The sequence below is a fragment of the Mytilus californianus genome, unplaced genomic scaffold (genome assembly GCF_021869535.1).
Source record: "Mytilus californianus isolate M0D057914Y unplaced genomic scaffold, xbMytCali1.0.p SCAF_4, whole genome shotgun sequence".
NCBI classification, from domain to species: Eukaryota; Metazoa; Mollusca; class Bivalvia; order Mytilida; family Mytilidae; genus Mytilus; species Mytilus californianus.
The window spans coordinates 98,335,249-98,362,959 of record NW_026262690.1 but is presented as its reverse complement, the minus strand read 5'-3'; the positions used below and the strand labels follow the sequence as shown (position 1 = coordinate 98,362,959).

At 33.5% G+C, this 27,711-nt stretch overlaps 1 protein-coding gene across 3 annotated transcripts in view; it reads right to left on the bottom strand.

The window, feature by feature from the left end:
• The window catches only part of LOC127698941 (uncharacterized), a 278,817-nt gene that overhangs the window by 163,694 nt on the left and 87,412 nt on the right, over positions 1-27,711 (bottom strand). For all 3 annotated transcript variants that reach the window (XM_052202712.1, XM_052202711.1, XM_052202710.1), the window contains exons 4-5: positions 20,615-20,688; positions 11,633-11,751 (exon numbers count right to left, since the gene is read on the bottom strand). In XM_052202712.1, the coding sequence (XP_052058672.1) occupies positions 11,633-11,751; positions 20,615-20,688 (193 nt within the window). The remainder of the gene's footprint in view (positions 1-11,632; positions 11,752-20,614; positions 20,689-27,711) is intronic.

Sequence of the window (27,711 nt, the reverse complement as noted above, 5' to 3'; positions counted from 1 at the left end):
ATTTGTATGTATTTCCCATAGGGTCCTATACTAAACTAAGTCCCTCTCTGGCGGCCATCTTGGATGATGGATCTGCTTCAAAGAAACAACACTTGGTCAGCACCTCATAAGGAACATTCATGCCATGTTTGGTTACATTCCATTCAGTGGTTCTCTAGGATAAGACATTTGTATGTATTGCCCATAGGGTCCTATGTTAAACTAAGTCCCCCTCTGGTGGCCATCTTGGATGATGGATCAGCTTCAAAGTAACAACACTTGGTCAGCACCTCATAAGGAACATTCATACCATGTTTGGTTTCATTCCATTCAGTGGTTCTCTAAAAGAAGACATTTGTATGTATTGTCCATAGGGTCCTTTGTTAAACTAAGTCCCCCTCTGGGGGCCATCTTGGATGATGCATTGGCTTCAAAGTAACAACACTTGGTCAGCACCTCATAAGGAACATTCATGTTGTGTTTGGTTTCATTCCATTCAGTGGTTCTCTAAAAGAAGACACTTGTATGTATTGTCCATAGGGTCCAATGTTAAACTAAGTCCCCCTCTGGCGGCCATCATGGATGATGGATTGGCTTCAAAGTAACAACACTTGGTCAGCACCTCATAAGGAACATTCATGCCATGTTTGGTTTCCTTCCCTTCAGTGGTTCTCTAAAAGAAGACATTTAAAATTGAGAATGGAAATGGGGAATGTGTCAAAGAGACAACAACCCGACCATAGAACAGACAACAGCAGAAGGTCACCAACAGGTCTTCAATGCAGTGAGAAATTCCCGCACCCGGAGGCGTCCTTCAGCTGGCCCCTAAACAAATATATATACTAGTTCAGTGATAATGAACGCCATACTAAACTCCAAATTGTACACAAGAAACTAAAATTAAAAATAATACAAGACTAACAAAGGCTAGAGGCTCCTGACTTGGGACAGGCGAAAAAATTTGTATGTATTGTCCATAGTGTCCTAAGTTAAACGAAGGCCCCCGCTGGCGGCCATCTTGGATGATGGATCGGCTACAAAATAACAACACTTGGTCAGCACCTCATAAGGAACATTCATGCCATGTTTGATTTTCTTCCATTCAGTGGTTCTCTAGGAGAAGTTCAAAATGTAAAACGTTAACAACGACGATGGACAATGGACGTTGGACGCCAAGTGATGAGAAAAGCTCCTTTGGGCCTGGTGAGCTAAACAATGAAAAAAACAATTTCCAAAATATCATTCCTCATTAACACAATGTCTTTAAACTAGAGGCTCTCAAGCACCTGTGTCGCTCACCTGATTCTACTTTGGTTTTGGAAATCATTGTTAAAATAGATTAAAATCATAACAGATACCCTAATAATGAGTGAGGCTAAATTTTGTTTAATATTGGCCCTGTAATTTAATAAAAAATCCTGGTGGCCATCTTGAACAGTAAATCAACAACAAAGTAGCAACACTTCATCAGCACCTCATAAGAAACATTAATGCCATGTTTGGTTTTATTCCATTCAGTGCACCTCTAGAAGAAGCATTTGTATGTATTTCCAATAGGGTCTTATGTTAAAGGAAGTCCCCCTGCTCGCGGCCATTGTGGATGAAGGATCAGCTTCAAAGTAACAACACTTAGTCAGCACCTCATAAGGAACATTCATGTCATGTTTGGTTTCAATCCATTCAGTGGTTCTCTAAAAGAAGACATTTGTATGTATTGTCAATAGGGTCCTTTGTTAAGCACTGTCCCCAGCTAGTGGCCATCTTGGATGATGGATCGGCTTCAAAGTAACAACACTTGGTCAGCACTTCATAAGGAACATTCATGCCATGTTTGGTTTCATTCCATTCAGTGATTCTCGAAAAGAAGACATTCGTATGTATTTCCCATAGGGTCCTATGTTAAACTAAGTCCCCCGCTGGCGGCCATCTTGGATGATGGATCGGCTTCAAAGTAACAACACTTGGTCAGCACTTGAAAAGGAACATTCATGCCATGTTTGGTTTCATTCCATTCAGTGGTTCTCTAAAAGAAGACATTTGTATGTATTTCCCATAGGGTCCTATGTTAAACTAAGTTCCCTGCTGGTGGCCACCTTGGATGATGGATCGGCTTCAAAGTAACAACACTTGGTCAGCACCTCATAAGGAACATTCATGCTATGTTTGGTTTCATTCCATTCAGTGGTTCTCTAGAAGAAGTTCAAAATGTAAAGAGTTAAAGACAACGATGGCGACAGACGACGACGGACGCCAAGTGATGAGAAAAGCTCACTTGGCCCTTCGGGCCAGGTGAGCTACAAACTTTAAAACTTACCTTTTTTTTTTTTTTCAAAATATCTTAATAATGAATAGTAAATTTCAAACTATATACATAATTTCTTCTCTAAAATTAGAATTTGATGCTGTATCTATTTTTAACTATGAATCTACTTACAATTTCTATTAATTGTGCAATGCAGCTCCGAATTTGAATTGTAATTAAAAATTTGACATATCATAGGTTTCTGACACAGAATGAATGTGGTCTAAGAACTTAAAAATTTGAAATTGAACATTTGCCTTTTATGGTCCAATATCCAAAATATAAATACATGGTAAGATTCAGCTATCAAAGAACCCCAAGAATTCATTTTTTGTTGAAATCAAACAAATTTAATTTAGGACACTTTGGTCCTTAATGTGGACCAATTTAAAAATGGGGCCCAAAATCTCAATACATGGTTATATTCAGCATATTAAAGAACCACAAGAATTCAAGACTTTGAATTAAACCCTATTGAAATTGGCCAAGTAATAAGCAATTAATACAAAGTATCAAATAAACTGCTTCGCCTAGTGCAGTTGGATATGACCGCAGAGGTCCAACCCTGAACAGTAAGGGCAAAAATGGACACAATATTCAAGCTTGATACAGGTCTGAATTTGGATTGTAATTAAATATTTGACACCATATAGGTTTCTGACACAGAATAAATGTGTCAAAGAACTTGAAATTGGTTATATGATTTGAATTTATATTCAATTGAAGATTTCTTGATGTTGTGCAATACACTGTGCTGTTGCGCAATACTTAGTAGATCTGTTTTCAGACTATATACAAAGAATTAGCAAAATAAATGGTGACCCCCAATTTTTCTTTGGAAAATTGCAAATTTCTTAATTCTTGATGAAAAAAAATGGACCCCACCCAAAATTTTTTTTACCCCCCCCCCCCCCCCCCCCCTTTTTTTAAAAAAAAAAAAAAAACATTTGAAGAAATTTTCCATTTGTAAAATGTGGTATAATTTAAGAAAAATCAATACACTTAAACACAAGTTATTGCCTGAAAATTAAAAAAATGCTTGTTTTAGACCCTTTTTGGCCCCTAATTCCTGGATGGTTTGGGCAACTACCCCCAAAATGAATCCCAACTTTCTACTTGTGGTATTGAACCTTGTGGTACAATTTCAGAGCAATCACAATACTTATACACAAGTTATTGTCCTGAAACTAGAAAAATGCTTGTTTTGGGCCCCTTTTGGGCCCCTAATTCCTAAACGGTTGGGACCATCACCCCCAAAAACAATCCCAACCTTCCTTTTGTGGTATTGAACCTTTTGTTAAATTTCATAGAGATCCATGCACTTAAACTAAAGTTATTGTCCAGAAACCAAATGTCTTTGGACGACAACGCTGACGACGACGACATGATAGCATTATACGACCCCAAAATTTTTTTGCAGTCGTATAAAAAGTGGGTTTTTTTTCCCCCCTTTTTCCTAAATGGTTAGGACCATAACCCCCAAAACCAATCCCAACCTTCCTTTTTTCCGTATAGAACCTTGTGGTACAATTTCATAGATCCATAGACTTATACAAAGCAGACGACAACGTCATACCGTTATACAACTGCAAAAATTTTGCGGTCATATAAAAATGAAGCATACTTATTAGATCATGTAGCTTAAATGCTTTGATTATATGAAATTCTGATATCAAAGGGCGTTCAATTTTTCCATGAAATACGTTTCAATTTAACATGTTCACTGGTGTTAATATGTCCTTTGATTGAGTTAAGCTATTTCAGTTGATATTTTATAGTGTGTCTTTCTATGCTGTGATGTTACACTATTGTTTCAGAAAAAGGGTGAAGGTTTGGTACCATTAAAACGTTTAAACCCGCTGCAATTGTTTGCACCTGTCCTAAGTCAGGAATCTGATGTTCAGTAGTTGTCATTTGTTGATGTGGTTCATAAGTGTTTCTCGTTTCTCGTTTTTTATATAGATTAGACTGTTGGTTTTCCCGTTTGAATGGTTTTACACTAGTAATTTTTGGGGCCCTTTATAGCTTGCTGTTTGGTGTGAGCCAAGGCTCCATGTTGAAGACCGTACTTTTACCTATAATGGTTTACTTTTATAAATTTTGACTTGGATGGAGAGTTGTCTCATTGGCACTCATACCACATCTTCTTATATCTAATTAAGAAAACTGATCTAAAATCATCTCCAACAAACATTTTAGTTCAAGATACTAATTACACCAGTTTAACTAGAAAATTGACATGTCAGCATTTTTGTGTGAGGCACAAAAACTGATGCATACAAAGCAATTTATGTTCATGTGTTGTCAACTTTCATTAATTTTGACATCAGACATTAATTCAGGAAGTGTTTTCTGAAAAATACAAGTTTTGTTCAACTCCAAGCATTATTTCGTTTGGTGAGCATATTTGGTGATCTGCTTATCCTTCGGAAACACCTGAGATCACCCCTGATTTTTGGTGGGGTTAGTTTTGCTCAGTCTTTAGTTTTCTATGTTGTTTTTTGTGTACTATTGATTTTCTTTTGGTCTTTTTCTTTATTTGAACATTATCATCATACTTGACTTTTATACTTATGTATGCCATGTATATGTTTGCATTTTGTTTATGCTTTTCTATGATGAGGGCCTCAGGGAAGATTAGTTACATAGCTAACTGTGTAACCCTCTTAAAATAAAGTAGTGTTGTTGTTGTTGTTGTTGTTATTTGTCATGGCATTGTCAAGTGTATTTTTGACTTATGGGTTTGAATGTCACTTTGGTATCTTTCGCCTCTCTTTGTAAATGGTGGGCGTCCAATAGTTTTCAACTCCTTGAATCATTTTAGAATAGCAAATTGACCCCCTGCTATGTAAAATTTAACTCCCCATATACCTCAGATTTTCTTTATCATCATAGCTATTCAAACTACTTTATATAAGTTATACTACAAAGTATTTGGTATGAATAAAATATGTTGAAAAGAAGTTTTATAAATTTTAACTTTATATAATAATAATGCTTTACTAAGTAGTTGGTAGGGATAAAACAGGTTAGAAAAGATGTTTAAGCATTTTTACTTAGCCATGGTATTTTGAGCCCCCGTAACCATGGAAAATTGCTCCACCTCCATATATACCTCATACTTTCAAATTGTCATAGATATTCAAACAATGTTGCAATAATGCATTAATAAGTATTTGGTAGGAATAAAACATTTTATAAAAGATGTTTAATAATTTTTACTTAGTCATGGTATTTTGAAACCCCTAAAATGGTAAATTGACCCCCTCCTATATAGACCTCATATTTTCAATTTGTCAAAACTATCCCAACTATGTATATATATGAATAATGCATTAATAAGTATTTGGTAGGAATAAAACATGTAAGACTTTTTTTTTACATTTTCACTTACTAGACACGGTATTTTGAACCCCCTACCATGGAAAATTGAACCCCCTATATATCTCATATTTTCAAATTGTCATAGTTATTCAAACTATGTACTATAGTAATAATGATTTAATAAATATTTTGTAAGAATAAAACATGTCAGAAATCAAAGTACTGAAGTACTGAACATAGGATGACCGCAAGTTCTTGTGGATTGTCAAAAGCACTTGTCACAGAAAAAAATCACATCTCTATACCTGAAACTGAGGTTAATGTACAGAGATATTTTTTTTCTGAGACAAGTTCGTGCGTGGATGATGAATAAATGACAGGAAATTCAACCTCACCGTAATAACTATTATTATACCTTACATATATTTCAAACAATTCTATTGGGTAAAACGTTATCACGTGACATGGAATAATTCAGTTAATTTTCATTCAATTGCAAGGTAGAACGAATAACCCTAAAAATTTACACCAGCATTGAATAACCCTATTATTCACTGACGAATAACCTTTTTAGTTTGTTGATTTGTACCCATGAAAATGACGTCACAGACGTAAATAAACAAAATGGCAACGTTCAAGTTACAGGAAGCCCATTGATCGAGAGAAGAGGAAACAAGGCTTTTGACGTGCATCTTGTGCCGATGATATCTCTAAAAACTGTCCTTTTCAGGGCCATCAATATTTTACAAAAAGAATCTACCTTTGTTGTACATACGAGAATTCTAAGACACAAATTACATGTATTTTTGAATGTCAACTTGTGTTTGTTACTGACTCAAGTAAGGGTAAGTGCTATTACAATTATTCAAAATGCCCTTCCACTGTTTTAAGTTCGGTATAATAAAACAATTGTTGCCTCTTAGAAGCGATGAATATCCAAAATTGTCAACCCTTAAAAGTTATTTTATTTCGGGCTGCGCCCTCAGTGAAATAACCTTCTCGTGTTGACAATTTTGGATATTCACCTTTTCAAGGGGCCATAATTGTATATTATTATACCTTACATATATTTCAAACAATTCTATTGGGTAAAACGTTATCACGTGACATGGAATAGTTCAGTTAATTTTCATTCAATTGCAAGGAAGAACGAATTACCCTAAAAATTTACACCAGCGTTGAATAACCCTATTATTCACCGACAAATAACCTTTTTACTTTGTTGATTTGTACCCATGAAAATGACGTCACAGACGTAAATAAACACAAGAGTGCACACGCTGAAATGTCTCACCTTCTTTACTAATCATTGATATTATGTTGATAGTCCTAAATATAAAGCTTTATTACAACTGTCACATAAACTTAACATTAACCAAGTAAACTAAACCTTGACCAATGAACCATGAAAATGAGGTCAAGGTCAGATGAACCATGCTAGGCAGGCATGTACAGCTAACAATTCTTCAATACAACAAATATAGTTGACCTATTGCTTATAGTTTAAGAAAAACAGACCAAAACACAAAAACTTAACACTGAGCAATGAACCGTAAAAATGAGGTCAAGGTCAAATAAACCTGCGTGACTGCCAAATAGATCATAAAATATTTCCATATACCAAATATAGTTGAACTATTGCATATAGTATTAGAAAAAAAGACCAAAACTGAAAAAACTTAACTTTGACCACTGAACCATGAAAATGAGGTCAAGGTCAGATGACATCTGCCCGCTAGACATGTACACCTTACAATCATTCCATACACCAAATATAGTAGACCTATGGCATACAGTATAAGAAAAACAGACCAAAACACAAAAACTTAACTATAACCACTGAACCATGAAAATGAGGTCAAGGTCAGATGACACCTGCCAGTTGGACATGTACACCTTACAGTCCTTCCATACACCAAATATACTAGACCTATTGCTTATAGTATCTGAGATATGGACTTGACCACCAAAACTTAACCTTGTTCACTGATCCATGAAATGAGGTCGAGGTCAAGTGAAAACTGTCTGATGGGCATGAGGACCTTGCAAGGTACGCACATACCAAATATAGTTGAACTATTGCATATAGTATTAGAAAAAAAGACCAAAACTCAAAAACTTAACTTTGACCACTGAACCATGAAAATGAGGTCAAGGTCAGATGACACCTGCCCGCTAGACATGTACACCTTACAATCATTCCATACACCAAATATAGTAGACCTATGGCATACAGTATAAGAAAAACAGACCAAAACACAAAAACTTAACTATAACCACTGAACCATGAAAATGAGGTCAAGGTCAGATGACACCTGCCAGTTGGACATGTACACCTTACAGTCCTTCCATACACAGAATATACTAGACCTATTGCTTATAGTATCTGAGATATGGACTTGACCACCAAAACTTAACCTTGTTCACTGATCCATGAAATGAGGTCGAGGTCAAGTGAAAACTGTCTGATGGGCATGAGGACCTTGCAAGGTACGCACATACCAAATATAGTTATCCTATTACTTATAATAAGAGAGAATCTAACATTACAAAAAATGTTAACTTTTTTTTCAAGTAGTCACTGAACCATGAAAATGAGGTCAAGGACATTGGACATGTGACTGACGGAAACTTCGTAACATGAGGCATCCATATACAAAGTATGAAGGATCCAGACCTTCCACCTTCTAAAATATAAAGCTTTTAAGAAGTTAGCTAACGCCGCCGCCGCCTTAGCCGCCGCCGCCGCCGGATCACTATCCCTATGTCGAGCTTTCTGCGACAAAAGTCGCAGGCTCGACAAAAATGGCAATGTTCAAGTTACAGGAAACCCATTGATCGAGAGAAGAGGAAATAAGGCTTTTGACGTGCATCTTGTGCCGATGATATCTCTTATAACGGTCCTTTTCAGGGCCATCCAATATTTTACAAAAAGAATCTACCTTTGTTGTACATATGAGAATTCTAAGACATAAATTACATGTATTTTTGAACGTCAACTTGTGTTTGTTACTGACTCAAGTAAGGGTAAGTGCTATTACAATTATTCAAAATGCCCTTCCACTGTTAGTTCGGTATAATAAAACAATTGTGGCCCCTTAGAAGCGATGAATATCCAAAATTGTCAACCCTTAAAAGTTATTTCACTTTGGGCTGCGCCCTCAGTGAAATAACCTTCTCGTGTTGACAATTTTGGATATTCACCTTTTCAACGAGCCATAATTGTATATTATATTGTAGTGATACAAATCAGTATACACTGGTTTGTTGTTATATATTATATTAATATAACAGTTACATTTATATATAATTTTCATCCATTTGTATATCATTCTATTCTACTATTCTAATAAGAGTGCAGTCGAGTGCATGGTGGACACTCTTCTGTAAAAATTCAATTTTTCTAAAAGATTGGATATGAGTAGGCATATTAATGATTTTTTACTTATATATTTATATCTAACGACAAAACATTTTCATATTATTAATTTATGTTCTAAACAAAAATATTTTTATCAGTATTCATTGAAAAGATGTATTTATAACAAACGATAAGGAATGTTATTTTGCACTCGTTAATATCCGCGTATTTATCATGTTTATAGATCGGTTACAAACCCAAAACAAAAGTTACGTAATGGAAATCTAGGCGATAGCAATACATCAGAATGCCCTCACGGCCATCGCGATGTAAAAATCATTTGGAATTTTTATTTAGCCATGGTATTTTGAACTCCCTACCATGGAAAGTTGAACCCACCCCCCTAATAGACCTCAGATTTTCAAATTGTCATAGCTATTCCAACTATGTTATATAATAAAAATGCATTAATAAGTATTTGGTAGGGATAAAACAAGTTAGAAAAGATGTTTAAACATTTTAACTTAGCCATGGTATTTTGAACCCCCTGCTATGGAAAATTGAATTTGGTAGGAATAGAACATTTAAGAAAAGATCTTTAAGAACTTTTATTTAGCCTTGATATTTTGAACTCCCTACAATGGATAATTTTCAGGGTGTTTAAAATACCATATGACACCATCACAATTTTCACCATAAATACATAACAAAACTGAATCTTTTTTAAATGTTACTCCCAAATGTTGAACTGAATTATTTAAAAAAAAAGGGGCGAAAGATACCAGAGGGACAGTCAAACTCATAGATCGAAAATAAACTGACAACGCCATGGCTAAAAAATAAAAAGACAAACAGACAAATAAAAGTACACAAGACACAACATAGAAAACTAAAGACTAAGCAACACGAACCCAACCAAAAACCGGGGGTGATCTCAGGTGCTCTGGAAGCGTAAGCAGATCCTGCTCCACATGTGGCACCCGTCGATACATCTATAAATCTTTACGAAATTTTTAATCAAATCAAGACATCACAACCTGATGTAATAAGTCATAATGTGTTGAAGATTTGCCTGATAAGGTAGCCATACCCCTTCAATTACCTTTTAATAAATCCTTTAGGCAGTCAAACTATCTGTCAAACTTGAAAATTTCAAATGTCATTGCTTTATTCAATTAAGCAGATGTGTCATCTTATATTGGCGACCCTGGGTATGTGAGCTTGCTCACTGAAGGTTCTTTTATTTACATTGTCATTCCTTTAAAGTTGGTGCAGATTATATTTTAATTTGTTTCAATGAGACAAATGATAATTCACCAATCAAGATCAAGAATTAAACTTTTTGCTCAAATGAAATAAGGAATTTAAATCAAGAACCTTCCACACATGATCTCATACATGTGAGAGAGTTGTCTTGTCACAACTGGAGATTTGAAAATTTTCAGCTGGAGTTTGGGCCTCATAACTGGAGAATTTATATTGACATTTTTATCAACGTTTTTCATTTTTCCTGTTAAGTTTAAGTTATTTATCATGCTAGTTTAATTACACATTCCCTATTTTTGTAAGATTACAGCATTACCATTAATCATGATTAATGTACTATTATTTTCTTAACAAGCTAGATGAAAGTTTAATGCGGAACTTTTACATTTGTCAAATTAAAATTAAAATGATCCCATAGCTTTAAACTTTATTCTTTTGAACTAAAATAAAATCATGGAATAAAAACATTCTAATGTCTATCATATAAACACTCCAAAACTGAGGGAACAATGTGATGCTGCTGTACTTTGTAGTTTTGATTGTAGTTTGGTCACTATGCAATTTTAATATTGATTTTTTTTTAGCTCATTGTACTATCCCGAACAAAAGGAATGATTTATAGAAATAAAATTTCTTTCAGTACCATTCTGACTGGTAAGGTATATTTCATGGCACTGCATCATATAAGTTGTAAAATCAGTATACATACCAGCTGAGAAACTACACATTTATAATCATAATGTGTCAGTGCATTAATAAAAGTATGATTATCAAAAATAATTTGCAATATACTTTTTTTTTGTATGTTCAAAGAAAGTTTTTACCCTTGAGGTTACGTTCTTATATAATTGTGTATTCAATTTGTAAGTTATTCCTACTTTCAATGATAGATAATATTTTAGGAGTAGCGGTGGGAATAGGGCTAAATAGGCGTTAATTAACGGTTTGTTTGACACCCAGGCCGTCAATTGAAGCCAGTGAGTTGTCCACTGAATTTGCTGGTATAACCACCTTAATTAATGACACAAATTGATATTAATTAGGGTCAACAAGGGAATGACATTGATTTTATAACAAAATTTTCGAAAAAGCGGAAGATTTAAATTCTTAACGGGAGGGACGGAAGAGAGCTTAAAAATCAGGAAATTTTGACACCCGCCGAAAGAATCACATGTATGTGATTTTCCTCATGTTTAATACAATTCCCAACAAACAAAATGAATAAAATGTAAAAAAGTTAACAAATGGATGAAAATCGAAAATGCCGAGTGATGCAAAAGCAAACATTGACCTTTGTGACTAGTTGACTAACAACTAATCATGGATCTACCTGGTGGGTTCACGACTTACTGTCAGTGTGTATAACAATTGTCTACAATAACAAGGAAATCAATGCATACCCATAGATGCTACTTTAATCAAAATAGCTGACACCCCTGAATCTATCATTTCTTTCAGCAGTTCTGATTGGTCCCTTCTCCAAAGATAGGCTAAGGAGGTAAGTCCTAGTCTCTGACAACTGAAAATAGAACAAGCAGAGATTAACTTTTTATCAATAAAGCTGTGTCTCCAATAAGTTTTGACAAGATGAAATACTGGTGCACAATTCTTACAAATATAGAAAACATTTCATAAAATGAATAGTATAAACATTTAATTTGGACATTTTCATAGCAAAACTAACTACCTCTCTTTTCAATGACTCGTTGCAATAACTATATGCATAGAAATAACAGCCAAAAAATGGTTAATTTCAAATCTTATAGAATTGTAAGTATGCTTGGCAAATGACACACAAATTGGCGAAGAGTTGCATATTTTTTTTTAAGAAAAGGAAAGAAAAGGTGGTAGAGGGCATACCCTTTTGATTGGAAAATACATGTATATCATTATTAGCATTAAATTGCCCAAAAATTTATTTGCATCGCTACGCTTGGCGATATTACTTCACTTTTATAAAATTACACCCCCCTTTAAAAAATCCTGGATCCACTCCTGAGGCTGAACAAGACCAATACTTGGTCTGGACCTACATTGCTGCATGCAACTGATTGGGTTAACATGTGTAAGCATAAATGAAAAAGATTTATTTCCAAAAATATGTTCAATTGGACTTGAATAAAGTATTTTTATTGATGTTATGTTATGTGGGATGTAATGAATGTTGAAAAATTCCAAACTAAAGGTAAACATAAAATTCAAAACTAATGGTAAACAAGTTAACTAATGTTAAAATAGCTTTTTTCACAAAAAATTCAAAAGAGCTACCATATATCAGACTGTAAAATTCACTTATTTCTTTCCCTGCACAGTGTTAATGAGGAATAAAATTGTGCATACAAAATACAACTATCTAACAGGAATTAAAATTACTGTATTTCAAGCATTATGTTGGTTCCTGTTATTCAATAGGCAGAATATGGTGTTATGTCATTGTGTTACAACTGTCAAAGTCCAATTTCTCCTATAAAAAGGTGGAATCATAATGACGGTAAAACATGGTAAATTACACAAGATCCCAAAACATCCTCCCAAGTATGAGAGAGAATTCTGTCAAAGGGTCTCAATGAGTTGGGTTCACAAGTTTTCATTGTGGAAGGATAGTAAAAAAAAGTCCAAGTCTCAAAACTACAATAACAAGACCAATACCGGGTCTGACTAGTGTCGCTGCATCCAATTGATTGAGGTAACATGTATACTGGAGCATTACTCATCATTTCCTTTCATTAAAGACAAAATAAATGCATATAAATTTTCCTTGTACAATGAGTGTTCAAACAATCAGCAAATAGGAAGTGGCTGCACCACGGATGTAAAAATTGCTTACTCGCTACAACTTAACATTACCATGCTCCAGACCAATTCTTAAATCATTCCCTTTCATTGAAGCCAATAAAACTTTTGACGAAAGATCTTCACCCAAGGTCTTTCAGAAGGACAGACGGACAGAAGGACAGACGGACAGAAGGACGGATAGAGGGACAGACAAAGTCGAGCAGTTACCAGAAATGCTTTTGCCTTCAGCAATGGAGGTAAAATAGCCAAATGAAATGACAGTATAATATGGTCAACTACATATGATGGTAAATAATCCTACTATGCAAGTATGAGATCTTTGTGTCTAATGATGTCAGAACCTAAGTTAGCTTTTGATCTTTCGACCACAAAATCAATAGGGGCCTTCTTTACCCAAGATCAAGCAACTTTTGGTACAGATATTCTTTATGGTAAAAAAAAAATGAAATCTTGATGCCCGCAAGGCACTCGTCACATTATTAGCTATTTTGACTTTATATAACAACTTGTCTTAAAAGACAAAAAAGACATACCTAGAGTACTTATGAGTCCTGCTTCAACTAATAAATAAACCATGTTTTCCCAAGCTTAAACATCAATCAGAGCACCTCCATAATGATTTAGTGTAAAGACATCATACGAGAAAGGCATGACCTTGTGCAATGCCAAAATATAAGTTTTAACAGGAAATAGGTCAATAAGTATTATTAAATGGATAGCAATAAATGTTTTATTATTGAAAATAAAATCAATCACTGATTACTGATAAACACAATATCCAAAGAACTAACTATCCAATATTTTATGGTAATATTCTTTACAAAGCACAAAAATGTCGGCATTCACCTCAAAAGCTAACCAAACCTTTAAACAGACTATCGGAAAGGATATAGTTACGATACTGTTGTCAAGTCATTAAGGATTGCATATTTTGGTATTAACATTGATTCACTCATAGGGTCTTTGCATCGGAAATAAACACATTTATTCTAAAACCAGTTGTTGGCATGATACAGGTTATGTTCTTCTCATATATTTTATGATGGTATGATACTAAACCCCTAACGGGAGGGATTGTACTTGATTTTCATATGATGAAGACATAATCTTTCAATCAGTTTAATTGAGGTCTGGAGCTGGCATGTCAGTAACTGCTAGTAGTCCTTTGTTCATTTATGTATCATTGTCATTTTGCTTAGTTTCTTTTGTTACCTATTCTGACATCGGACTCGGACTTCTTTTAAACTGAGTTTTACTGTGCGTATTGTTATGTGTTTCTTTATTCTACATTGGCTAGAGGTATAGGGGGAGGGTTGAGATCTCACAAAACATGTTTAACCCCGCCGCATTTTTTGCGCCTGTCCCAAGTCAGGAGCCTCTGGCCTTTGTTAGTCTAGTATGTTTTTTTAATTTTAGTTCATTTATATGTTTTGGAGTTTAGTGTGACGTCCATTTTCACTGAACTAGCACACAATAGTTAGGGGCCAGCTGAGGACCACCTCCGGGTGCGGGATTTTCTCGCTGCATTGAAGACCCATTGGTGGCCTTCGGCTGTTGTCTGCTCTTTGGTCGGGTTGTTGTCTCTTTGACATATTCCCCATTTCCATTCTCAATTTTAACTACCAGTTCTATTCTAAATGGATTACTTTAAGAATAAGCTTACATGGGTCAAATATGAATTTACGGGCTCTATAAAAAACATCAAAGAACGGAATATCCTGTGTGTAATAAGATTTCTTCAGGTTTATAAAGTATTTAAAGGCTGATATTTATTCTAAATTTAAACACCACCAAAAAAAGCTTAAATGGCCTTTTACAAAAAATCATTCTCAACCACTACAGTTCCGTCACAGCTGAGATCACCCCCGGTTTTTTGTGTGGCTCATGTTGCTTTAAGTCTTTAGTTTTCTATGTTGTGTTTTGTATACTGTTGTTTGTCTTTTGGTCTTTTTCCTTTTTTGCCATGGGGTTATCAGTTTGCTTTCGACTTTATGAGTTCGAATGTCCCTTTGGTATCTTTTGCTTCTCTTTAAGATTAATTTGCGGCTGCTCCTAACAAATATATTTTTTGAACATCAATATGTAGAAATAATGACAGAAAATTTAGCAATTAAATAGACATACATGTACATCATATAACACATATAAACACCAAATGTGATTGAAAAATAATGAGCTATTTCCCTAAAAACTCTTTTTCCAAAAGTGGTTGACAACAATGCAATAAATAGAACAGACATCAAAGACTCCTGTAAACTTCTCATTTACTTGCCCCTCATAATAATAATATCAGCTATACCTTTTTGTAAGTTTTAACTTATCACTACTAAATAATTCAAAATTTGGTGACTATGTTGAACGCATCTATCCCATCGAACTTGAGATAAAGAATACAACAGATACAGTTAAGTCTGCCTTATATCTTGACTTGCATCTAGAAATTGACAATGAGGGTCGGTTGAAAACAAAACTTTATGACAAAAGAGATGATTTCAGCTTCCCAATTGTGAATTTTCCATTTCTACTAGCAAAATTCCAGCAGTGCCTTCATACGGAGTATATATCTCCCAGTTGATACGATATTCCAGGGCTTGTATTTCCTATCATGATTTCCTTGATAGAGGGTTGATGCTCACAAGGAAGCTATTAAACCAAGAATTCCAAGTGGTGAAGTTGAAATCATCCCTTTGTAAATTTTACGGGGTTCGTGTTGCTCAGTCTTTAGTTTTCTATGTTGTGTTTTGTGTACTATTGTTTGTCTGTTGGTATTTTTCTTTTTTAGCCATGGTGTTGTCAGTTTATTTTCAACTTATGAGTTTGAATGTCCCTTTGGTATCTTTCTCCTATCTTTAACAGTGTAGTGTACTACATTTGGGCCAAATTTTATCAAAATTATAGAAAAGTCTGTTGGCTCTTACTCAAAATATTGACAATTTTATGTTAAGGGGGTCTATAAATCAGTTTGACAGCTTCAGACATACTAATTTTTGACTTTTTCAACTGGACATTTTTATATTTGAACTTTGGGTAGTTATTTTTGACATTTAAATCAAACAATTTCAACTTTCAAGGTTTGGGCCTACAAAATTTATATATTGCAAAAAAAAAGCATTTTAAATGCCTTAATATATATACTGTAGCATATATAAAGCATCTGAATACTCATTTGATGTATCAGATTTATAACATTATTCTTCAAAAGTCAAATTTATACGAGCCTATGCCTGAAAATATAGATTTTCAAATGAAGGGGGGGGGCTTATACAATATTGTAATTTTATCCACCAAATCAAAATTTGTCAAGTAATTTTGTTATAAATAATTTTCAAATTGTCATAGCTATTCAAACTACTTTATATAGTAATAATGCATTAATAAGCACTTGGTAGGAATAAAACATGTTTGAAAATATTTTTTAACATTTTTACTCAGCCATGGAAAATTGAACCCCCCTCTATAAACCCCAATATATTGACCTGCCCAACAGCTACCTGAATATCTAGTATTTATGGCATTTCAACTATTCATCTAATTATAATGCTCAAATAAGCATTCTGACTGCATGAGTAAACTATGTTATAACACATTTCCTGAATATGTTATGTTGACCCCCTACTAACTTAGCCTCTTGATGTCATAATTTCAGATTATAATAGTATTTCAAATACTTAACCTAGCTAAAATATGCCAATAAGCATTCTATTTAAACAACATATGTTGGGGAAAAATGTCCCAACAATTTTTCTTAACCATAGTTTGACCCCCATCATGGAAAATTGACCCCTGCTTGTTCCCTCTTTTTGACTAAAGAATCCTATATTTCAGATTTTCGGATTTTAAGCAATTGTTATGGAATTATGACCATTAATTGCAAGAAAATATCAAATTGCACTAGATGATGTTTTAGCAGGGGGTTCAATTTTCCATATTGCACCAGACCAGCTGCATATCTTTTGCGAAATGGCAATGATATTATTGCTCCTTTTTGTAGATTATCCCTTACTAAAGAATCTTTTATACCATCAACTTTAAGACAATGGAATGATACTGATTTGCCCCTTCAAAAATCTTAAAATTTAAAATCCAATTAAAAAATTCTATAAATAAAATTATTTCATATCGGTTAAGAATTAGCTTCCCTTATTGGATAACAAGGGGCCACATGACATTCTTTATTCTTCAGTAATAATTTCTATCGGTCTTTAACAGAAAAAAACGGACAGGAAAACCGGTTGTTAACAGAATTTTACATGTTAATGACCGGTGGGGCGTGGTTTCTCTGTTTAGAGAGATGTCCCTTTAATAAAACATTTTCCTGATTTTTAATTTTATATTGAAGCTATTATATTGTTTACCATATGATTTTGTTAATTATAAACTTATAAGATTATAGAAAACTTTATTTTGTTTTCATATACTGAAAAATTTTATTTAAATGAATGGTAGTGACTTATAGTTATCACTATGACTGGTCTTCACTCTTTCCTATAGAAATCGTACAATAACTCGAGTTTGTTTTGAACAATTTAAATTTATGAGAATTTTTAAAAACATGGTTCCTCAATGAAATAAACATAATAGTTACTGAAGAACTGGTCATTATCGTGATACATGGACTGCCCGTAGGACAGTGGTATTGACTGCGACAGTGATAATGACCTCGCCTACGGCTCAGTCATTATCGCTGTCTTAGTCAATACCACTGTCCTTTGGGCAGTCCATATATCACGATAATGACCGGTTTTTCAATAACTATTATGTAAGTGTACCTAAGCACTATTGATATGGACAGAGGAAACTGAATATAATTCTAACTCAATTAAGATGCTTCTCATCTTTCTCAAATCATGACTTGTTCAGAGTCAATATAACTGCTGACTCATCTTGTCTTTGTGGGTGCATCATTGAGACTGTACACCATTTCCTCTTCGACTACCCTTAATATACAGACCAGAGAGATATTCTTATGAACAATCTTAGATGGCTCCCTGATGACCTTATATTGAATGTTAAGTTACTAACATCTGGTTATCGGAACCTTTTGAATGAAAAATATAACCAGATATTTAAACGTGTATTTGAATTTATCAAAAGGTCTAAGAGATTTCTTGTCATATGATATTGAAGAGTGAATTTGCTGTACATTCACATATCAACATTACCAATTTTGCAGTTAATATTTTGGTCACCCTTTTTTTCAATAGCTAGACTCCTAAATTATTGTTAACTTTTAAATATTGCATGCTCATATTGACATTGTATTAAAATGTTATATATTGCTAGACTTCATAAGTATGGTTTACTTGTGTCCAATCCATTTTACTTTGAGTAAATAAAATATGTTTAAACTTAACTAAACTACACTTCAATAATTTAAAGTCATTTTTTTTAACTGAAATAAAGGAAATCAATAGGCAACCTGCTTCAATACTGCAGTAACCTAACATAATAATTCAGACCCAAGGCAACCTGACTCCCTGAAAACTCGGCCCATAAAAAACTCTGACTATAAAAAAATCAACCTCACAAAATCGGCCTATAACAAACTTGGACTACCAGATGAATATATTAATTATGATAAACAATGTTATATACTTTATTTGAAATTAATTATCAGTACTTTGTTAAAATAAATTATTTTGAACATATTACAAGAGTAGGAAAACAGAGTTATTGATTTTGTTATCAGTAAATTAAAATCATACTAATAGTTTTGTTATACACATATGCACTTAAACAGTACTACAATCTGTCGATCCTTTATTTTGGCATTACACAAGGTCATGTTTTTCTCTGACTGTTAATGACGTCTTTACACTAAATCCATTGGATGTTGGATGTGTGCTGATTGATATTGTACTTAGATACATGATTTTTTTTAATAGTTGTTATTGGCTTTTAAATAGCTGTCAGTAACTACAAGTACTCTCAGATCTGTACTTAGTGTCATTTCTGTTGTTAGGGATGAGGGATGAATAAATACCCTGCCACGTCCGGTCTGTGTTCATGTTTGATGTTTTTTGCTTTGTATCGATCTGATGAGTTAAGCCTTTTTCAACTGATTTTTATAGTTTGTTTCTTATGTTGTACTGTTACACCATTGTACCAGGTTAAAGGAAGGATTGAGCACTCACAAACATGTTTAACCCCACCACATTCTTTATGTGCCTGTCCCAAGTCAGGAGCCTGTAGTTCAGTGGTTGTCGTTGGTTCATGTCTGTCATATTTGTTTTTCGTTGTTTTTTTATAAATAAGGTCGTTAGTTTTCTCAATTGAATTGTTTCATATTTTTCATGTCGGGGCCTTTTATAGCCGACTATACGGTATGGGTTTTTCTCATTGTTGAAGGCCGTATGGTTGCCTATAATTGCTTACATCCACTTTATTTGAACTTTGATGGATAGTTGTCTCATTGGCAATCATACCTCATCTCCTTATTTTTATTATGTTCCTTGACAAATATCTAATTTTCATTTCACTAATTACTTTATCATATGTTACGGTTAGTTTTATCTTTGGCATTATTTCATAATAAGATCGTTTATAATTGAAATCTTTTAGTAGTTCTGGAGTATGTTGTTATTATTTATTAATAAGTTGTTGTAGTTCCAAATTTCATATCAAACAATATTTCATAAACTTTACTATATATATATTGCAATTATCGGGTTACGTACAATTATGTCTGAAGACAAGTTTCCTGTCTGAAAAGGTAAATATAAAAAGAATTGATTGCCAATGAGACAACGTTTTTTTAACTCTCCACAATAGACCAAATGACACAGAAATTAACAACTATAGGTCACCGTACAGCAAAGCCCATACCGCAAAGTCAGCTATAAAAGGCCCCGAAATGACAAATGTAAAACAATTCAAACAAAAGCTTTTTTTCAATTAAACTTTATTCATTATAAACACATATATAACAATATCTTATGGATCTAAGTTTATTTAAAGACTATTTTCATATTTGTTTTCAAAAATATTTATTAAAACTCGTAAATTCATATATATAAAGTCAATGAAAGTTGTTATAAAATAATAATTTTATTTTGGATGTAACACGTCTTCTGATTGGCTGAACGTTTTTGTCTATCAGCTCATAGACATAATTCTGTCATGTGACCATGACCTCATCAACGTTTTTTTCAAGATTGACTCCTTAAAAATGGAATTTAGAATTAAATTATAAGGAATGACTGCAACATTTTTTCTGTCTATTCGAAATAACCTCAAAAATGTGGTGCACACTTTTAAATAACACGCTATGGGGGTTATTCAGTGTGCACCACATTATTTATGTTATTTCTTCAGAGACAGAAAAATATTACAGTCATTCCTTAATGAAAAATAAAACTAAGTAGAAAAAAACTAGTGAAAAACACAATCTACAAAGCATAGCCTGATATTGTTCACTTTAAATCTTTATATAAATAATGGTAGGCCAAGTTTGTTATATTCCGAGTTAGTTATAGTTCAAGTTTGTTATAGGCCGAGTTTGTTTTAGGCCGAGTTATCCAGCAGCAGGCAACCTTACTTATTTGTATCTCGCTTTTCATACAAACATTTTGAAAAGAAAATCTTACACATGTTCCACTCTTACTCGCTGATAATCAGATAAAATAGCACCAACAGAAACAGCTTCTATCTGTAACTCATCCTGTAATGAAAATTATATCATAACGATTCATTTTCATGGTAACATTCATATTCTTCAAAGGCTTAAGCTACATTTAAATCTGAGAAAAATTCTTAATTTAAAAACATAGTTTCTACAAATTACAATGTTTAACCTAACATGACCATTCTGCTTTGGATCTTAAGTAAACAATAGATAGCCATACTCAGAGGAGTCTGCATGAGTCAGGCCAGTCAATGACTCTTCTGGAATCTATGCATTACACTGACTCAATCTGCGTATATATACCAGTTGTGTATAATTATATTCTCCAGAAGAAAACTGCAAAATCAGATATAATGCTGAACCGCATCCACTTATGAATATTCAATGATCTCATTACCCATATTTTATCAAGGGATAGCATCAATGTTTCAAAGTTTGTTGGCAATTTACTCATCAATAAAAATTTCCTGATTTTTTTAAGGGGTTAAATTGAAGGTCACATGAATACCGATTCAATGAGATCGAATTATTCACTTGCAAGTGAATAATTCACCAGTGATGTTTCTTTGCTTATTTTGACAAAATTGAACCAAACTGGCTGCTAAAAGCGAATTATTATTTCACTATTTCACTTTCATTAAAGATTGAACAAAAACAATCATATTTTATTTTTTTTTATATATCTTGTAGCTTATGCCCCTTTAATTGTTTATTTCAGACTTTTTGTAATTTGGATATATGTTTTAGCATGTAATAAATCAAATATGAGAATTTGAGTCAAATCAATGAACATGAATTTGACAGCTAATGCCCCTTAAATATAATGCCTTATAAAAATCTATAAAACTATAACCTTTAATTATTTATTTAAAATATCTAATAATGAACAGTAAATTTTATACATAATTTCTTCTCTATAACTGGAATTTGATGTTGTATCCATTTTTTTACTATGAATCTACTTACAATTTCTATTAATTTTGCAATACAGCTCTGAATTTGGATTGTGATTTAATATTTGACATAGCATAGGTTTCTGACAAGAATGAATGTGTATGTGCCTGTCCCAAGTCAGGAGCCTGTAGTGCAGTGGTTGTTGTTGGTTCATGTCTGTCATATTTGTTATTTGCAAATTGTTTTGTTTTAAATTAGGCCGTTAGTTTTCTTTTTAACTTTTTTTTTTAAACACAGGGTTAGATTCAGCATATCAAAGAACTCTAAGAATTCAATTTTATTTTGGACCCTTTGGACCTTATAGTCATATAAAACGAGTTGATTGTAATTTCAATATTATCGAAATTATTGAACCAATGCAAGCATATATACTAAACTAAGTCCTGTATGCAAGTTTATTATATTTATTACAAATCTATAACGTATTATCGACAAATAACATTTCATTCAGTGTTTGCTGATCGCAAGCTCATTAACTTTCAAGTTTGTTTCGGAAGTTTATCAGATTGTGACATTGATAAACAATCAACATAGAGCATGTGAAGCACATGATAAATAAGTGAATGAATAGAGCCATAATATTTATTTTTATATTTTCCAGGTGTTCCCATTTGTTAATTAAACTTTTCCTTCACAGTTGTTAAATGATTTATTGTATTAAATTTGTTCTTTAAGAATCAGGTATCACTTTTTACCTTTTAGTGCAGGTTTGTTTACATTCTTTCATCACTGTTTTCCCCTCGCACTTGCGCTTTGCGGTGGCCGAAGTTCTAACAAGTGGTCTCATAGTTAAAGTCACTGCATACAGGAAAGCATCAGTGAATTAGTGTAAGGGAGGACAATTATTCAATAGCAGTGCATTTATGAAGATTTTGATAATATGGAAGGACGTTCTTTTACAAGAAAGTTCGGGTCCACTTGTTTTATAGTAAAACTGCCATTCAATTATATAAAACATATTCAACTTTTTTATTTGAAGTTTCATATGACTTTAATGTGGACCAATTTGAAAATGGGGCCCAAAATTAAAAATCTAAACACACTTAAGTTTCCACATTTCAATTAACCCCAAATAATTCAATTTTTGATGAAATCAAACAAAGTTTAATTTTTGACCCTTTGGACCTTAATGTGGACCAATTTAAAAACACGGCTCAAAATCTAAAATCTAAAAACAAGGTTAGATTCAGCATAGAACCCCAAGAATTCAAGACTATGAATTAACCCCATTGAATTGGTCAAGAAATAAGCAATTTATATGAGGAAAAAGATAAGTATTATTTTTGGCCCCTTTTTCCTAAACTGTTAGGGCAATAACCCCAAAAATCAATCCCAACCTTCCTTCTTTTGGTATGGAACCTTGTGGTACAATTTCATAGAGATACATACACTTATACACAAGTTATTGTCCCGAAACAAGAAAAATACTTGTTTTTGGCCCCTAATTTTCTAAACAGTTAGAACTATAACCCCCCAAATCAATCTCAACCTTCCTTTTGTGGTATGGAGCCTTGTGGTACAATTTCATAGAGATCCATTCATTTATACTCAAGTTATTGTCTGGAAACCAAACGTCTTTGGACGAAGACAACGACAACGTCATACCATTATACTACTATATTAAATTTTGCAGTCGATTAAAAAACTGTAAAGGTTAGGGCAAATTCTTTCAAAACTTTGGGTCAAAATTTATTTTCATTATCAAAACAAAGTTTGAATTGCAATTCTAGCTCATTTATTTTTGATAAAGGGTAATTGGACTAAAAATTTAAAAAGTTAAAGCAGTTTCAGACAAAATTTCTTCTACTAAAAACTGAGCCACTATATTTCTTGTTCAAAATTTCAGCATCGAAGTTTCAACTTCTAGACCATAATTTTTATTACTTGTTTATTGTTTTCATTCAGTACCTCACAGTCTTCCTTTGGCTATATAAAAATAAGGAGATGTGGTATGATTGCCAATGAGACAACTATCCATCGAAGTTCAAATAAAGTGGATGTAAGCAATTATAGGCATTCAACAGTGAGTAAAACCCATACGTTTATAGTTGGCTATAAAAGGCTGCAACATAAAAAATGTGAAACAATTCAATTGCGAAAAACTAACAGCCTTCAAATACTACAGACATAAACCAATGACAACCACTGAACTACAGGCTCCTGACTTGGGACAAGCACATAAAGAATGTGGAGTGGTTAAACATGTTTGGGAGCGATCAACCCTCCCTCAACCTTGGACAGTGGTGTTACAGCACAACAAAGAACAAACTGTAAAAATCAGTTGCAATTGGCTTAACTCAAAAGATCGTTACGAAACAACTTACATCAAAACAATGGACACAAAGCACAGAAATACTCACATTTACTGAAAGCTAGTTCAAAGCCAATTACAACAAATAAATAATTCATGTTCTCCTAAATTGAAGTATCAATCATTACACATCAAACAGATTTAGTGTAAAGACATCATAAACAGTCGGAAAAATGACCGACCTTGTGCAATGCCAAAATATAAGTAAATAGTATCGATATATAGGCTGTTGGGGTTTGAGTTTTCCAAAAATGTCTTACAGGAGAATTTGGACATACAATTCTGAAAAATCCTGTGAAAGGTCAGATGCTACAATATGGTGTGAATATTGTATTTCTGATCCCTTTGAGAATTTTTTGTTGATAACTGAAAAAGAAAATTCTCTTCAAATATCATTTTTTTAGAGGGGGGTAAAAAAAATGTTTTTGGGGGGTTAAAAAAAAAATTTGGGACGGGGGGTCAATTTTTTTTCCTCAAGATTTAAGAAATTGTCAATTTTGCAAAGAAAAAAATTGGGGGTCACAATTTATTTTGCTAATTCTTTGTATATAGTCTCAAAACAGATTTACTAAGTATTGCGCAACAGCACAGTGTATTGCACAACATCAAGAAATCTTCAATTTAATATAAATTCAAATCATACAACCAATTTCAAGTTCTTTGACACATTTATTCTGTGTCAGAAACCTATAATGTGTCAAATATTTAATTACAATCCAAATTCAGACCTGTATCAAGCTTGAATATTGTGTCCATTTTTGCCCCAACTGTTCAGGGTTGGACCTTTGCGGTCGTATCCAGCTGCGCTCGGCGAAGCAGTTTATTTTTGATTTGTAAAGGAGCATAACTCTAGAACAGTTATAGTGACGCAACTTGATCTGTGTTTTGTGGTAATAAGCATTGTGTACGAGTTTCATAACATTTGGTTGAGGCAAACTAAAGTTAGAGAACGGAAACCAATTTTGGGACGTACAGACGGACAAGGGTAAAACTTAATGCCCCCTCCGCTATGGCAGGGGCATAAATATTCTAGTAGAGTAAGTAATGTAAATTCAGAAATTATTTGAGGTTTTTATTATTGGGAATAATGCGACTGGGTGAGTATCGCAATAATTAGAGCTTGCATTCTGATATCTGATACATATATATATATATGTATGCAGATTTTCCTGAATCGCAATAATTAATCACACATTTTTGTCCTTTCTTCAAAAATCTCAATAAATAAATGCACACAATAATTTCTGAATTTACAGAGCTCAAAGGTCACTGCCCAATATTAAGGTGAACTTGTCAGTAGGTACATAAGCACTAAACATTTCTACATAAATGTAAATGTATACATTAAGAAACTAGAAAACTGACACATCAGTAAGGGCACATTGTGAAAATTTCTAGGTTTGGCACAGAAGCAAATAATTTATACTGATCCAAACAAACCAATGCATGTTCATGGGGTATCATTTTTTTTGTAAATTTTGACACCCGGAAATAATTCAGGATGTGTTCTCTATAAATATCAAGTTTCATTAAAATCAAATCACTGCATTTCGGGAGTCATTTTAAAAAAAGCAGCTGACAGATAACTTTTGACTCAGGGAATGAATTTGGAATAGCATATAACATATTGTTTCTATACATTTTTGATCAATTTTCGTTTAAATCAAAGCACAAAAACATGTTTCTCAAATTTCTCGTGTGGTTTTTTTACCAGAATTTTTCAAGTCATAAAATCATGATTATACCTATAGATATTTTTTCATAGAAACATGTTTCTCAAAATTTGTTTTAAATCATAGCACAAAAAGGTGTTTCTCATGATTATTTTTTTACTGCAAATTTTCTTGTAGCATTTTATCATAATTATTATAAAAATAAGAAGATGATTGCCAATGAGACAACTCTCCACCAGAGACAAAATTACCTAGAAGTTAAGCAACTATAGGTCACTGTACCGTGTAAGGCCTTCAACAATGAGCAAAACCCATACCACATAGCAAGCTATAAATGGCCCCAAAATGACAAAGATAAAACAATTCAAATGAGATAACACTAACAGCCTGATTTAAGTACAAAACAATAAAAAAAAATGGGGAATGTGTCCATGGGATGATGCTCTTGCTTGCATATAACGTTATAAAGGGACATAACTAAAGAACTGTAAAAGTGACGCCACCCAAATTTGTACTTGATCTGAGTTTTATGGTAATAAGCATTGTTTGTAAGTTTCATAACATTTAGTTGAGGCAAACTTAAGTTAGAGAACGAAAACGAAAAATTCAGCAATTTTTCCATTTGTAAGGGGACATAACTCTAGAACGTTAAAAGTGACCGTCGTCCGAAGACACATTTGGTTTCCGGACAATAACTTGAGTTTAAGTGAATGGATCTCTAAGAATTTTTACCAGAAGGTTCAATACCACAAAAGGAAGGTTGGGATTGATTTTGAGGGTTATGGTACCAACAGTTTAGGAATTAGGGGCCAAAAAGGGGCCAAAAACAAGCATTTTTGTAGTTTCTGGACATTGGAACTTGATCTGTGTTTTGTGGTAATTAGCATTGTGCATAAGTTTCAAACTTTTGGTAGAGGCAAACTAAAGTTAGAGAACGGAAACTAAAAATTTTGCAATTTTTCCATTTATAAAGGGGCATAACTCTAGAACGGTTAAAACGATGCCACCAAAATTCAAACTTGATCTGTGTTTTGTGGTAATAAGCATTGTGTATAAGTGTCATAACATTTGGTTGAGGCAAACTCAAGTTAGAGAACAGAAACCAATGTTGGGACGTACGGACGTACGTAAGTACGTACGTACAGACAGAAAAGGGTAAAACTTAATGCCCCCACCGCTACGGCGGGGGCATAAAAATTCAGCAATTTTTCCATTTGTAAAGGGGCATAACTCTACAACGGTAAAGTGACACCACCAAAATTCAAATTTGATCTGTGTTTTATGGTAATAAGCATTGTGTATAAGTTTCATAACATTTGGTTGAGGCAAACTAAAGTTAGAGAACGGAAACGAAAAATTCAGCAATTTTTCCATTTGTAAAGGGGCATAACTCTAGAACAGTAAAAGTGATGCCACCAAAATTCAAAATTGATCTGTGTTTTGTGGTAATAAGCATTGTGTATAAGTTTCATAATATTTGGTTGAGGCAAAACAAAGGTAGAGAACGGAAACCAATTTTAGGACGTTCTGACGTACGGACGGACAGACTGACAGACGGGGGCATAAAAAAATGATATAGAGCAACAAACAACTACCACTGAAATACAGGCTCCTGACTTGGGACAGGCACATACATAATATGGTGGGGTATAGCATTGTTTGGGGGCATGCCACCCTCCTTTAACCTAGGACAGTGGTGTAACAGCACAACATTATATAATAAAAGAAGAATGTGTTTGAGGACACGTATGCCCCCCTCAAACTTTGCAATTTTTCAAGTTAAAAAGGGGCATAACTCTAAAACGGTAAATGACTCACTGCCAAAATTAGAAATCTGTCTGTGAGATTTGGTTCTTAGCATTGTGTATGAGTTTCATAAAATTTGAATACGGAAATTTTAAGTTAGCAATTTTCTAAGTTATAAGGGGGCATAACTCTAGAACAATAAGTGACTCACTGCCCAAATTCGAACTCTGTCTGAAAGTTTTGGTTCTGAGAATTGTGTATGAGCTTCATAAAATTTAGATGAGGAAAACAATTGGCTTAACTCAAAAGATCGTTACGAAACAACTTACATCAAAACAATGGACACAAAGCACAGAAATACTCACATTTACTGAA